Genomic DNA, 15,040 nt, shown 5'->3' on the forward strand with positions numbered 1-15,040 from the left:
TCGATGGCACTTGTGAGTCGAGCCCTTCCTAAATGACTGAGGGTCGTGGATAAGAGCGGAGCCGGCCAGACACATGTCCACCTCATATCATCCATCTGGGCGGCAGAGACCAGCAGAGAATCGGGCCGTGAAGAATGGAAGATCCATCAGGGCCGGGTGTGTGGAACGCAATGTGAAAGTTCCGTGAACCAGGAAAGTAAAAGCATCGTGTCTGAGCTCACACAGCTGATAGCCCGAGAATTACACATGCATTTAACTAATTCTCCGACCATCGTCTGTCTGAGCACAAAGAACAATAAAGGGAAATGCCGGTGATCACAGAATGATGCGTCGTGTTTGTATCATAGGGAAAGTAGCACGTCTGTCAGCGTGAGGCATCGAACGAGAGTGCGACATGAATACAACTGTTGACACTATCGTCATTGATCACTGGTACCGAGTAGCATGTAGAAGCTCAGATAGCTAGTAACATAACGGTCCTGCCCATCCATCTGGACCAGTCGGTGGACTCGGGCGAATGGAGTACAAGGGGGAAGTTCTATTTTTGAAAATGAAGATTCGCGGAAGCCCAGATGGTTGATGGAGCAGAGATTCTGCTTCGAATGCCTGACCCATCATCTATCTGGGCTATCCGTATGGATGAACTACGAAGGGAAAATAGGTGGGTTCCAGAGAGTCAGAGCATATCCTAGACGAAAGTTCGTAGAAATGCTTACCTTGAGTGTAGAAATACATGGTTTGATCAATAGATGGGCTGATCGTTCTCAGGTGGGGTCGGGATAAAGTCTAGGTCTAGACTCAGATCAATAATTAAGCGAGTCTCGCCACAAGTGAAGGAGAGGAATGTTTAGGACTGGAAAATGTGCGAACAATAAACACGAGGAGCGGCACTACAAATACATCTTTGCGCGTATCTCCCAAATAACCTTGCGCGCAGGGAGTCTTAAAGAATAATTAATATTTTGATTTCCCCAGAAAATGAGAAAGATGGACGTACATAGGTTGGTAAAGTGAAAGAAGGACTGAAGACCGAGAGTATATAAGTACTTCTGGTATGTAAAAATGTAACGGACGCTACATGCGCTCAAGGATGGCGAACGCATGAGTGCTGCTGCATCGACGTTCAACCTAGCATATGGCGTTGAGAGTAGTGGAACAGGGTAAACAACTTACAGCTGGCCAAAACTGGACGCTCTAAATAAGTCGCCTCCAACACCACTGCCATTTTTTGGGGGTGCAGACTCCCATATTGGAGCGCGCAAATCAGCGTGGGCGCATATGGGCGGACGTTGATCACTATCAGATCGGAAAGGGTCGGAGTATCTTCGTGGCGTACAAGTACTTGTAGTAGACTAAATGAGTAGTAGAATGTCCTTGAGCACGAGGAAGACTGTATCTGGAGGATCTGTCAAATGTATCGAGAGCAACTCTAGTTATATACTAGGCAGACCAGATACTAGATAGAAGATAGTGGTTCCTTCTAGTTTCGATGGCAGTGCCTGGAGTCCGTCGAGCCTCACGCGCACACCTTGTTCAGATTCTCGTCTTCTATGATTGACCGAGCGAGGCAAGAGAGTGGCATGTGCAGGTGTGAGTTCCGGAACGGCCTTTCAAATTTCAAGTATAGTAGCCTATCACTTACAGAGCACAATACTTTGACAGTACTTGTCGGTTCATTGACTCTCAGCAAACACTGAACCTCGTAGCGCCGCCGCTAAAGTAAAAGGTTCTTAGATGAATGATGAATCTAAAGTACCTGATGTTCCCACGTACCTGATCTAATTAGACGTGACAGGGAAGCCTATCAGGTGAGCATGTGTGCTTTGTGCTCTACATATGGTTACCATCATTTTGATACCATGATAGGCGTGCGAGGCGGCAGACCTTAGAACGTATTTGCAGCGCCCAACATCAAAATGTCTTGGCCATCAAGACGCTCCGGCTCCACACTTTGCCGGAGCTATCGATCGGGTGCAGGATAGAATGGAAAGGAGGAAGGTGAAAGATTATCGTAACGCGAGGCAGCAGCTGGAACTGGAACTGGTTGGTGTACGTGCATGGTATCCAATGCTGTGAGTTCCTTGCCTGACTGTCCTGAGTGAGGTGCTGGCCTGGTCAACACGGATGTACGCATGTTTACCTTGTACATGTCGACGTATGTCGACGACATACGGCATATGCAAGTAAAATTTTCAGATTCCGACGCTGTTCGCAGGTTACAGGCTGTTACAGGCTCCACGTGCACACTTGCATGTAAACTTGTAGGGTGGCCCGTGGGTCATATTTGCTCCGTCTCGGCCCATGGGACCTCGTTATAAGGGTCATCGGTGGAGCCATTACGCCTCAGGTTGAGCCAACAAGCCAAAGAGAGTGCAAACGTTTGTTGATAATGCCAAGACCTGTGTTAGATCGATGACTACACGATTTCATACCGACGGAACTCCTCAATTGATGCAAGTGCAGCAAGAATACCTCGAAGGTGGCGTCGTCAACAAGTTGCCAACATCACGGAACACTGTTCGATCGAACTTTCCTGATGTTCAAACATTCCGCGTGGATGATAAGTACTAGTTCGCAGGTCAGAATCTACATTGATTCACTGATTGATAGCTTCCACGTTTTACTTGATTTCGCACCGCAATACTTCAACCATCCAAGCCTGAGAGCCTTGAGGCAGGGACAAATATACATCTTTATCATACCAAATTTGGCGATACAAGCGATGGGCCGGAGCGCTGAGCGCTGAATGTTGGTATATCTAGCACGAACACTGTTGTTATACATCCCCAATATCCCTCACTCGCTCACACCCATTCCCTAAATATGACCCTAGTCTCAAATGATCCCAGTTTATGGCCGATAATTGATCAGAATCTGTTTTACAGCTATTGGGCAGGTATGTCGTATCAGTTTGGTGATGTTGACCAGTCACGATCTAACATCGACTTGCGGCTTCACAGTTGCTGCTGGCGTCGTGGTTGTATACGATTGGGGTGAGAAGGGCAGTGCAGTTTTCGATAACCGCTGATATTCTTATGATTTATCTAGTGCTGACGCTCGGAGAAGAGGTAGGTCGACGTTATCGCTGGAGTAGCCAACTCGCTAAGAACAGTGTTATAGGTCGAACTAATCTGGGTAAGTAACAGAGTCCTATATCGGAAGAAAAACATGAGAAAACAATGAATTTGCGACAGAGGCAACGCTGGTCTCGCATCACTGTGCTATATCTCCTTGTTCGTACCTCATGTTATACTATAGTGTGGTTGGCAAGTGGTGCTGACTCCAAAATGTTCTAGATACGCTATATTGGAATACCATTTTCTGTGTTCGTTTTTGAAGCCAACAAGTTGGTGCCGTACTAATAACCCATATCAGTGTCAACGTTCTGCGTATGTCTCATGTGCATTGTATTCGATTCTTCTGACAGGCGGCACACAGCAAATATTGCATTGGCCTCGCTGACAGATGCAGTAAGTATTCCGTAACCATCTCATTCCCATCCAATGAATGCACTCATTTGTACTAGGGGTGAGTGAGATTCCGACCGTTGAATTTCGCTCAATGTAATGATGCAATAGGTGTGAGTCGGTGTTCGATCCTGGTACGAGGGTAATCACTAATTGGGTATTTCAGGTAATATAACTACCTACGTAACGCAGGCGACAAGTGTGGTCGTAGCTGCCATGTTGGGCCGTGAGTTACCCAACTGCAATACCTCGGTGATGCTGACTTGACTGAAACATGATGCAAGTCATCATGATTGCTCGCTTACATGCCATGTATCAGGGATCCAGGATGATGTTCATCTTTCTTGTTATTGTCTTCCTGGTTGTTAACATTACCTGCGGAGTGCTAACGGTAATAACACTCAAGCACACTGTATCGGGTAAGCTTTACTTGTTGACTTGAAGAACACCACTCATCGGACGGAACACCAGAGGAGCTAATACTCTCTGGCACGTATATGTGTGATTATGGATATGAGGGGGATGATGCTCAGTATCTCGCCTTAATTGCTTGGATGCTCAACACTTTTTGGGAGGTCCTCACACTATGTCTTTCGGTTTGGATTTCTGTGAAACAGTTCCGTGACCTGCAACGACTCGGCCGATCGAGCAGATCGACCATCGGTGACTGTTTCACAGTGCTGATAAAATCTCACGTGCTGTATTTTGCAAGGTGAGCCTGTAATGTGAATGTGGTTATCTTGTCTGCTCAAGTTCTGCGCATGCTAGCTTTGTTTAGCGTCTCTTGTATCGATCTTACGATCAATCTCATCTCTTCAGAGCTCCTGGTGCGCCAACCTGACGCCGACATCTGCTGGTAACCGCTGCTAATCATTTCTGTAGAATCCATTGTCGATACCAATCGGAATCCAGATAATCATTGGCGTTTATCAAATTTTATTCGTCGCGCAGTTGTTTGTGCTGGGGCCGCGCCTCATCCTTGGCGTTCGAGAATTTAACGCAAAACTCGTGACTGGATCCGACGCAGAGACTAACATGACTTCGATTGTCTTCCAGGAGCGTGTAGATATACCAACGAGCAGTACTATATAGGGAAATGCTTACCGAATGTTCTGCAGGGAGGAGAAATTTGGTAGAGGATCTGTCGTGGTATTTATTTAAGTTATGGTGTTTCGAAGTATATCTTAGACGAAGTTTATGTAGACATACTCTTCATATTGCATCACTACTGGAACTCAGTGAACCGCCCGCCCTCACACTTGCACAAGTGGCAAGCTGAAATTATCCGGAACGTGTTCAATTATGGACACTCCGCGTGATGGACAAAGTCCAACCCCGCACTAAATGGAAGCACGATGGTTCAGAAGAATTGGATGATCATACTAATCGTGGAATGCACTAGTTGACCAGACGGCACATTATAATCACAGATGATATGGATGACGACACAAATTTAAGACACGAACGATGGTGTAACATTTGATTTATGTAGATCAAGCGTATTCTCAGCGCATACGACGTGTCAGAATTTGGGTTAGAACAAGGCATACCTGGGAGGCGTTAGACTGGCCAATACAGCCTCTGGATGGACTCCTTGCTGATGGCCCTATTCCACAGGATCTACCTTCAATAGTCCTTTTGAGTTCTGCCAAATGAATGTAGGATCGAAGATATGAGCGGAACGGCCTCTTCGACGTTTTGCTTACTCACCTTAGCTTACCCATGTCTTGCAACAGTTCATTGAGGTTTTCACCTGCGGCTCTTTAGTGTATCGTGAATATTGCAATATACCTCATGTGTGCCAATAGTTTGAGTGGGTGGTGTAGCGCTTCGGAATGGAGCGGCTTACATGTATAAGATTAACTTATTGTGAGAGGTGTTGATCGACAGTTAGAGGGACCACGACAATCTGAATTTTGGAGATACATACATTGATTGTGGTCGCTCTGGAATAGCGCCTCACCCACACAACTCCCCAGCAATGCATCGCCCACACCGTGGATTGGTTTACATTCAAGATCTGCCGAGTCCGGACAGATGATATGTGGAAGTTTCTTGTCTTCTATACATCATTTGTCTGAGCACAAGGCAGACAAAGAAGTGGCCATGTGCGTGAGATCACTGACGACAGTCATAAACACCCTATCATCCATCTGCAGAAAAGCAGTAACAATCGTGCGTGAAGACTGGATAGAAGGTGTAAGATGAGACATCGGATATCCAGATCAGTTGTCGTGCGGATGTTACTACTGCATGAACAAACGCGTGCGTCGCCGAGATAGATCGACGATAATATAATTCCTAAAAGCCCGGATTGCCGATGACACCATAACAATGAAGAAGTTATCACTGCGTAGGTGTTATCAGTCATTTGGATGAACAAACGAGGGGTTCGCGAAGGGGCTATAAAGTAAAAGAAAGAGAAAAGTAGCGTGTCTGTGAACATGGGGAAATGGTGATTCGCTAAAAGCCCAGAAGGTTGATGATACGATGGTCCTGGTGACCAGAATCACAATATGACCATCCATCTGGACGAACGAACAGAGAGCGAAAGGAGTATAATGAAGATGAAAAAAAAAGCAGAAGCAGAAGCGTGTGGTGTGAGTGGAAGCGCAGGTAGCTGATAACACCATGGTCCTGGTTCGCAGGACACAAGCAAGGTGACACCTGCGATCTGGACTTGACTCGGGTGAATGGGGTAGGAGGGGAAAAGGAAGTTTGTGAAGACGAATAAAGTGCGAGGGGAATAACGGATGGAGATCTTGAGAGGAGTAACATGATATTTCCAGTGACTGTGATTCGGAGTGGAAGGTCAGATGGCTGATAAGGCAATTGATAAGTCTGCTCAAATCCCTAAAGAGAGCTATCTGGGTTTTCCGTATGAATGGAATGCGAGGTGAAAATCTAGGATATCCTAGACGAGAGTTCACGGTGTAAAGGAACATGCGTGTGCATGAACATGCATCACCATTGGATGATCGTACCAAGTAAGCTCGTTTTGGGTCCGAGTCGATGATGAGAGCGGATGTCGACGGTTTAAATAAGGGACTGAATGACCACTAGTCAGCTACAAAGTGAGTGTATGGGTTAATATTGCAGTTGTCAAAAGCTTGTTCGAAGTTCGAACGCAAGGTTGATGGTTACAGCCGCATTCGGAGATTACCGGTCCCGAAGAAGGAAGTTCACTATCTTCCTTCCGAGTACGCCTGACTATGTAGGCGAGACTACTAGTACCTCTACGACCTACCTCCATCTTTTTTCTGGCAATCCACCGGCCAGTCTACTGGCGAGCAAGACCTAGTACTGGTGTGCTGCCTGCACAAACTCCATGTCCTCGATTCCCACATTGAATCAGCAATCCTTTTTTTTCATTCGCCGACATGCATTCTAGGTGGGGGATACTACCAAGTTAGTACCAACAGCGCGTAGCACTATGATGAGATGTTTCTCCTCAGACTTTGGCCATACATACGGTGGAACCATCAAACTACGGCGCAACTTTCGTACCCTGCATATGAAACTACTGGGCATGATGAAGATCCGACGAGTTTGTTCCCCCTTTGACCATTCTCAGTAACTCGCAACCTTTAATTAACCGGTTAGGACATCAAAAGATCACTGAAATGCAATCGCCATAGACACGAACTGTATGATCAGATACCGAGCTTCCGGTGTGTTGATGCGGTCGTACGACGGGCTTCTTTTATTCCATGTGCGATTTCTCTTTCGACCTATGAATGTTGTATGCCCAATACTTATCAATCACGGATCGTGGACTAGGACGTATCTAGCAGTGCAATACATCACCATCGCATCAAGTGCACGATGCATTGGATATCGTGCGCTTTGTATCGGATTCACTCCATGCTTATCACACAGCGAGGGTTTCAACACTTTACGACATTTTGCCAAGTGAAATCACATTCCAAATGCAATCTAGAGCGCTCCAGGGCATTCCAGGCTAGGTCTAGATCTGCTTTTGATTGAAGTTTTGCAAGAGGTAAAATGTCCAAAACCTCCGATGTGTCATGTCTTTGTTCATTATTTTCGTACCATAGCCCAATGATAGAGATGTACGAGGCAACAGATGGTAAGTAGTCATATTTGGTCCGCTTCAGCTCACTCTGTTTCTTGTCTGACTTCTCCAGTGCCGTGTCACAGAATTGGACCTTGTTAAGAGTCATCGGTGGACACGTAAGCGACAGAAACTTTGAGAATGGCGCGTTTGCCAAAACCTTTCCCCTACTAATCGTGGGAGTCGGGGACCTTCCAAGCAAGGTGATTGTCGGAAATGACTTCGGCTTGATGAGTCGTCATGCCGATTTGGGCGATACAAGCATTGAATGGTGGTATATCTAGTTTGAACGCTAACATTATAGATCCCCGACATCTCCCTACTGGCTCACACCCGTCCCTCGAATATGACCATAGTCTCAAATGATCCCAGTTGGTGGCCAATGATTAATGCGAATGTTTTTTACAGCTATTGGACGGGTTTGTCGTATCAGTTGGTGATGTCTCGATCTAGCATTGACTTGCAATTTCAAAGTTGCTGCCGGCGTCGTGGTGGTATATGATTGGGGTGAGCAGGATAGTGTTCAGAGGCCGCTGATATTCTTATGATATTTCCAGTATTAACACTTGGACAGGAGGTAGGTCAATGTCATAGCCAGAGCAGCCGACTTGCTAAAAATAGTGCTTTAGATTGAACTGATCTGGGTGAGCGACAGAGTTCCATATCAGAAGACAAGCAACATTGAATTTTTGGCAGAGGCAACGCTGGTCTCTGATGACTGCGCTATATCTCACTGTTCGTACCTCGTGTTATACCATAGCGTGATTAGCAACTTGTGCTGACTCCAAAATGATCTAGATACGCTATATTGGAATACCATATTCTGTGTATGTTTTTGAGGTCGGCAAGTCGGTGCTGTACTAATAGCCATCTCTCATTATCAGTCTCAATGTTCTGCGTATGTCTCATGTGCGCTTGTGTTTGATTCTTCTGACCGGCGGCCCACAGCAAATATACAATTATCGCTGACGGATGTAGTGAGTATTCCGCAATCATCTCATTCCTGTCCAATGAATGCACTCATTTGTAGGGGTGAGTGCCAATATTCATACCATTGAACGTTGCTCAACATAATTATTTAATAGGTGTGAGTCGAAATGTTTGATCCTAGTACGAGGACGATTGCTAATTAGGTGTTTCAGGCAGTATTTTGATTTGCACAACACTTGGGACAGATGTGGTGGTAACTGCCATGTTGGACGGTGAGCGCCCCAGCTGCAATACCTCAGTGATATTGGGTCAACTGAAACACGATACAAGTCATCATGATTACTCGGTTACATGCCATGTATCAGAGATCTAGAATGATGCTTATCTTCCTTGTTATTATCTTCCTGACTGTTAACCTGGCCTGTGGGGTAATGGCGGCAATAATACTCAAGCATGTTGTAGGGGGTAAGCTTTACTTGTCAACTTAAAGAACGCAGCTCATTGCACGAACACCAGAGGAACTGATACTCTCCGGCATGTACATGTGTAATGTTGTACTATCTGAGGGGTATCTCCAGGTTCTGGCATTCATGTTTTGGATGCTCAACGCTGCTTGGGAGGTTCTCGCACTGTGTCTTGCAGTCTGGATTGCTGTGAAATACTTCCGTGACTTGCGACGACTTGGCCCATCGACAGGGTCGGCCATCGAGGACTGTTTCAGAGTGCTGATAAAATCTCATGTGCTTTATTTTGCGAGGTGAGCTTGTAATGTGAATATTGTTGTCTTTTTATGCTCAAGTTCCGCACGTGCTAGCTTTGTTTGTGTCTCTTGCCTCCAGCTTATTTATATCATTCTGGAACTCATGGTGCGCCAACCTGTCACTGATATCTGCTTGTAACCACTGCTGATCACTTATGTAGAATTCAAATTCTATTGGGACTATGATACTCATGGGTGCTCTTCAAATTCTATGGGGCGTGCAGTTGTTTGTGCTGGGACCACGTCTCATCCTTAGCGTTCGAGAATCTCACACAAACCTGGTGGCCGGATCTGACGCAGAAACCAACATGACTTCGATTGTCTTCCAGGAGCCTGTACATGTACAAACTAGCAGTACTGTGTAGGGAAATGTGCGATGCATAAGGCAACTTGAATGAGTCCGCTTCCTGGTCAACCGGTTATCACTATATTACCGATCAGACTCATTTGCACAGGAAGCAATCACGTGCAGACGGGCAGAGAGTGGGTGCGAGTGTGATGGTGATCATAGTAAGTTAATATTTAGGAGATGATCAGAGGGCGTGGGCAGCGTTGCTGTAGACATTGTATTTTGAATAAATAGGGACCCAGGTATATCACTATCAGATCGGAGAAGGAACGAAACTTGCCAGTGCATGTTGCATTCGCGTGTGTGAAATTGGTTCGCAAGTCAAAATCAACTTTGATTCAATCGAAGCCAAATTTGCAATTTTACCAGATTCACATTAAATTGCAATACTCACTTCGACTAATCAAGGATCTATATCTTCATCACTGAGAACACCCCGAAGATCAGTATTCCAAATGAGTTGCCAAAATCACCAACGAGTGGATCTTTCACGTGCGTGATATTGGTTTACCATTCAAAATCAACTTTGATTCAATCGAGGACTTCACTTTTTGCTCAAGGTACACAGTCGTGGATACACCTCTCCAATGTCGAATGCCTCTTCTCACATATGTGTAACACCCGGTCTCTGCAGCGCTGCAATCTCACAATAGACATGATTCAAAAGCACTAGCAAGGATTTGAGCAAATTTTCATTACCATAATCATTAGAAGGCCATGGCTAATGGCAGGCCAAATCATTGACGTCATGCGCACATGCACACCAGCACCCAGCCAGTCATCAACATTGATGTAACTGCTGGATGATGGAAACGAACCTCACACGACGACGGACAGTGGGATGTGGACATGCTGGTGTCTTCTAATGGTGTCTCCTAGTGATACACCGTTGCACGCATAGCCCTGTAGCACTTTGATAGTTTGCCAAGTGGCAGAAGTGGCAGAACCGCCACTTCTGCCGGTTGTGCCGGCACAATAGTTCGCAAATAGTTCTGCCCCCAGCACTAATCAAGGGTCTTGAAACAGGATCAAATATCCATCTCCATCACATGATGCCCATTTTAGCGATACAAGCGCTGAATGGTGGTATATCTGGCACGAACACTAGATCGTTATAACCCCCAACATCCTCCACTCGCTCTCACCCATTTCTCGAATATGACCGGCGTAGTCTCAAATGATCCCAGTTGGTGGCCGATAATCAGTTTGGATATTTTTTCCAGCTATTGGACAAGTTCGTCGTATCAGTTGGTGATGTCTCGATCTAACATTGACTTGCGGTTTTGCAGTTGCCGCCGGCGTCGTGGTGGTATACGATTGGGGTGAGCAGCACAGTGTTCGAAAACCGCTCATTCTCTCATCATATTTCCAGTCCTAACACTTGGACAAGAGGTACGTCAGTGCTATTGCCGGAGTATCCAACTTGCTAAGAACGGTGTCATAGATTGAACTGATCTGGGTGAGTGATAGAGTCCCATATCAGAAGAAAAGTAACACAATACAATGAATTTTGGGCAGAGGCAACGCTGGTCTCTCATGACTGTGATGTATTTGCTTGTTCGTACCTCATATTATGCTATAGCCTGGTTGGCAAGTTGTGCTGACTCCAAAATGTTCTAGATACGTTATATTGGAATACTACCATATTCTGTGTATGTGTTTGAGGCCAACAAGTTGACACTGTACTAATAGCCCATCTCTCATTATCAGTAACAATGTTCTGGGTATGTCTCATATGCACCGTGTTCGATTCTTTTGACTGTCGGCACACAGAAAGTATGCAATCGGTCTCGCTGACAGATACAGTGAGTATTCCGCAACCATCTCATTCCTATTCAATGATCACTGCTCATATCTAGGAGTGAGTGAGATTCTGACCATTGAATTTGCCTCGACATAATGACTCAATAGGTGTGAGTCGCAGCGTTTGGTCCTACTACAAGGGTGATCATTAATCGGGTGTTTCAGGCGATATCATGAACTACGCAGGTGGTGGGACAAATGTGGTCGTAACTGCCATGCTGGGCGGTGAGCTGCAATACCTCAGTGATATTGACTCGACTGAAATACGATGCAAGTCATCATGATTGCTCGCTTGCATGCCATGTATCAGGGATCTAGGAGGATGTTTATCTTCCTTGTTGTCATCTGTCTGGCTGTTAACATCGCCTGCGGAGTACTCATGGCAATAGCACTCAAGGATACTGTAGGGGGTAAGCTTTACTTGTTGACTTGAAAAACACCGCTCATTGGACAACCACCAGGGGAGCTGATACTCTCTGGAACGTATATGTGCGGCTTTAGATATGAGGCGGATGTCGAGCGTCTGGCTTCAATGATTTGGACGCTCAACACTGTTTGGGAGATCCTTGCACTGTGTCTTTCAGTCTGGATTGCTATGAAACACTTCCGTCACCTGAGACGACTCGGCCCATCGACAGGATCGCGCACAGGGGACTGTTTCAGAGTGTTGATAAAATCACACGTGCTTTATTTCGCAAGGTGGGCTTGTAATGTGAATGTGCTTATCTTTTCCCGCTCAAGTACCACATGTGGTAGCTTTTTTTGCGTCTCTTGCTTCGAGTTAGTTCTTAATCTCGCTCCAGAGCTTGAGGTGCGCCGACCTGTCGCTGACATCTGCTTGTAACCACTGCTCATCATTTCTGTAGAATTCAGCTTCAACGGGAGTAATACTCAATGGTGTTTTTCAAATTTTATTGGCTGTGCAGATGTTCGTCCTGGGACCACGCCTCATCCTTAGTGTTAGAGAGTATAGCGCCAAGCTCGTGGCCAATTCCGACGCAGAAACTAGCATGATTTCGATTGTCTTCCAGGAGCGTGTACATGTATCAACTAGTAGTACTGTGTAGGGAAATGCTTGCTGAGTGTTCTGCATGGAGGAGATATTTGGTCGAGGTCTGTCGTAGTATTTATTTAAGTTATGGTGTTTCAAAGTATACTTAAGACGAGGCTTATGTAGACAAACCCGTTTCTTGTTGTGTCACTACTGGAAGTCAGTGAACCGCCCGCCCACACTTGCACCAAGTGGCAAGCTCAAATTATCCGCAAGAACGTCTAGCAATCAACCCAGTCTTTGATGCCCAGACAGCTGATTGCGGAGTTCTGCTGTCTGAGCACACACATGATGAAAAGTGACCGAGAGGCATGAACCCCAGATGGCTGTAACTCATTCGTGCTGAGAGGTGCTTCCATCTATCTGGGCCACGGTGGCACGGTGAAGGAACAGGAATGAATCGCGCGGACTTGTGGTTCGACTGTATGCCTCTATCATGAATGAGCATGACAAAGAGATGAGGTATACTGAGCGGGGAGTAGAGAATTAGAGAATCGGGGCTCACTATTAATGAGACCTCGACCACGAGATTCTGAAATTGCATCCATATGTACGTTGGTCGGAGCCGCGCCATCGTAATTCTCCGCCAATGCGACTGCAACTTATGTGTCGGGTTTGCATCCTTGCAATGATCTGTTGGAGCCTATCCTACTAAGCACGACCGTCAAAGTAAAGTACCGATCGAAATACATACATAAATATATCCATCATTTTGACCGAATAAATGGAAAGCACGGGCGCTGGCAAGTAGAAGTAGTGTATCTGAGCTGAGACAGCTGATAGCCCAAGGTTCCGGAATCCACAGCATAATCAGACTCGGACTCTCACCTTCACTCGTAGACTGTCCAGGCAAAGCGTCCCTGCCATGCACGCAAGACTTTCCCCTCTAATTAGTAACTGCTGTAGTGTATGTACTAACATTACTAAATAGTAACATAAGCGGTGTCACCCAGGTGTCTCGGCAACGGTACACGATTGTGTATGTGTGAAAATGTTGTGTGTACTAGTATGTATGGATTTTGTGTGTAGAATTTTTGAACTGATCCAGCACCATATTATACACCCCCAACATCTCCCACTGGCTCACACCCGTCCCTCGAATATGACCGTAGTATCAAATGATCCCAGTTGGTGGCCGATGATCAATGCAAATGTTTTTTTCAACTATTGGACAGGTCCGTCGTGTCAGTTGGTGATATCTCGATCTAACACTGACTTGCGGTTTCTCAGTTGCCGCCGGCGTCGTGGTGGTATATGATTGGGGTGAGCAGGACAGTGTTCGAAAACCGCTGATATTTTTATGATATTTCCAGTATTGACACTTGGACAAGAGGTAGGTCGGTGTCATAGTAGCCGGAGCAGCCAACTCGCTAAAATTAGTGCTTTAGATTGAACTGATCTGGGTGAGTGATAGAGTCCATATCAGAAGAAAAGCAACATTGAATTTTGGGCAGAGGCAACGCTGGTCTCTGATAACTGTGCTTTATCTCACTGTTCGTACCTCATATTATACCGTAGCGTGACTAGCAACTTGTGCTGACTCCAAAATGTTCTAGATACGCTATATTGGAATACCATATTCTGTGTATGTTTTTGAGGTCAGCAAGTCGGTGCTGTACTAATAGCCATCTCTCATTATCAGTATCAACATTCTGCGTATGTCTCACATGCGCTGTGTTCGATTCTTCTGACCGGCGGCACACAGCAAATGCTACACAATTCTCGCTGACGGATGTAGTGAGTATTCCGCAATCATCTCATTCCTGTCCAATGAATACACTCGTTTGTAGGGGTGAGTGAGATTCTGACCATTGAACTTTGCTCAACATGATGATTTAATAGGTGTGAGTCGAAATGTTTGATCCTAGTACGAGGGCGATCGCTAATTAGGTGTTTCAGGCAATATTTTGTATGACACGTTAAATGGGACAAGTACGGTCGTAACTGCCATGCTGGGCGGTGAGTTACCCAGCTGCAATACCTCAGTGATATTGACTCGAATGAAACACGATACAAGTCATCATGATTACTCGGTTACATGCCATGTATCAGAGATCCAGAATCATGCTCATCTTTCTTGTTATTATCTTCCTGGCTGTTAACATCGCCCGTGGAGTAATCCTCGCAATAGTACTTAAGTATACTGTAGGGGGTAAGCTTTACTGGTTGATTTGAAAATACAGCTCATTGAACGAACGCCAGAGGAACTGATACTCTCTGGCACGTACATATGCGATTTTGTATCCGAGGGGTATCTCCAGCTTCTACCATCAATGTTTTGGATGCTCAACACTGTTTGGGAGGTTCCTCGCACTGTATCTTTCAGTGTGGATTGCTTTGAAACGGTTCCGTTACCTGCGACGACACGGTCAATCGACAGGATCGACCATCGGAGACTTCTTCAGAGTGCTGATAAAATCTCACGTGCTTTATTTTGCAAGGTGAACTTGTAATGTGAATATTGTTGTTATCTTTTTATGCTCAAGTTCCGCACGCGCTAGCTTTGTTTGTGTCTCTTGCCTCCAGCTTATTTATATCACTCTAGAACTCATGGTGCGCCGACGTGTCGCTGACATCTGCTTGAAACCATTGCTCATCATTTCCG

The 15,040-nt window shown here is 45.7% G+C and overlaps 1 protein-coding gene across 1 annotated transcript; it reads right to left on the reverse strand.

Annotated features, from left to right (window-relative positions):
- Window positions 1-12,509: 12,509 nt before the first annotated feature.
- Window positions 12,510-13,324, reverse strand: DFJ58DRAFT_812360 (uncharacterized protein). The gene is made up of 3 exons (XM_041391535.1): window positions 13,130-13,324; window positions 12,941-13,078; window positions 12,510-12,866 (listed from the first exon to the last, which is right to left on the reverse strand). Exons 1-3 carry the CDS (start codon window positions 13,241-13,243, stop codon window positions 12,795-12,797), a joined length of 324 nt encoding a protein of 107 aa, XP_041238588.1. The 5' UTR covers window positions 13,244-13,324; the 3' UTR covers window positions 12,510-12,794.
- Window positions 13,325-15,040: the final 1,716 nt, after the last annotated feature.

This window comes from Suillus subalutaceus (genome assembly GCF_016647625.1).
Source record: "Suillus subalutaceus strain FC151 chromosome Unknown DFJ58scaffold_146, whole genome shotgun sequence".
Lineage (NCBI taxonomy): Eukaryota > Fungi > Basidiomycota > Agaricomycetes > Boletales > Suillaceae > Suillus > Suillus subalutaceus.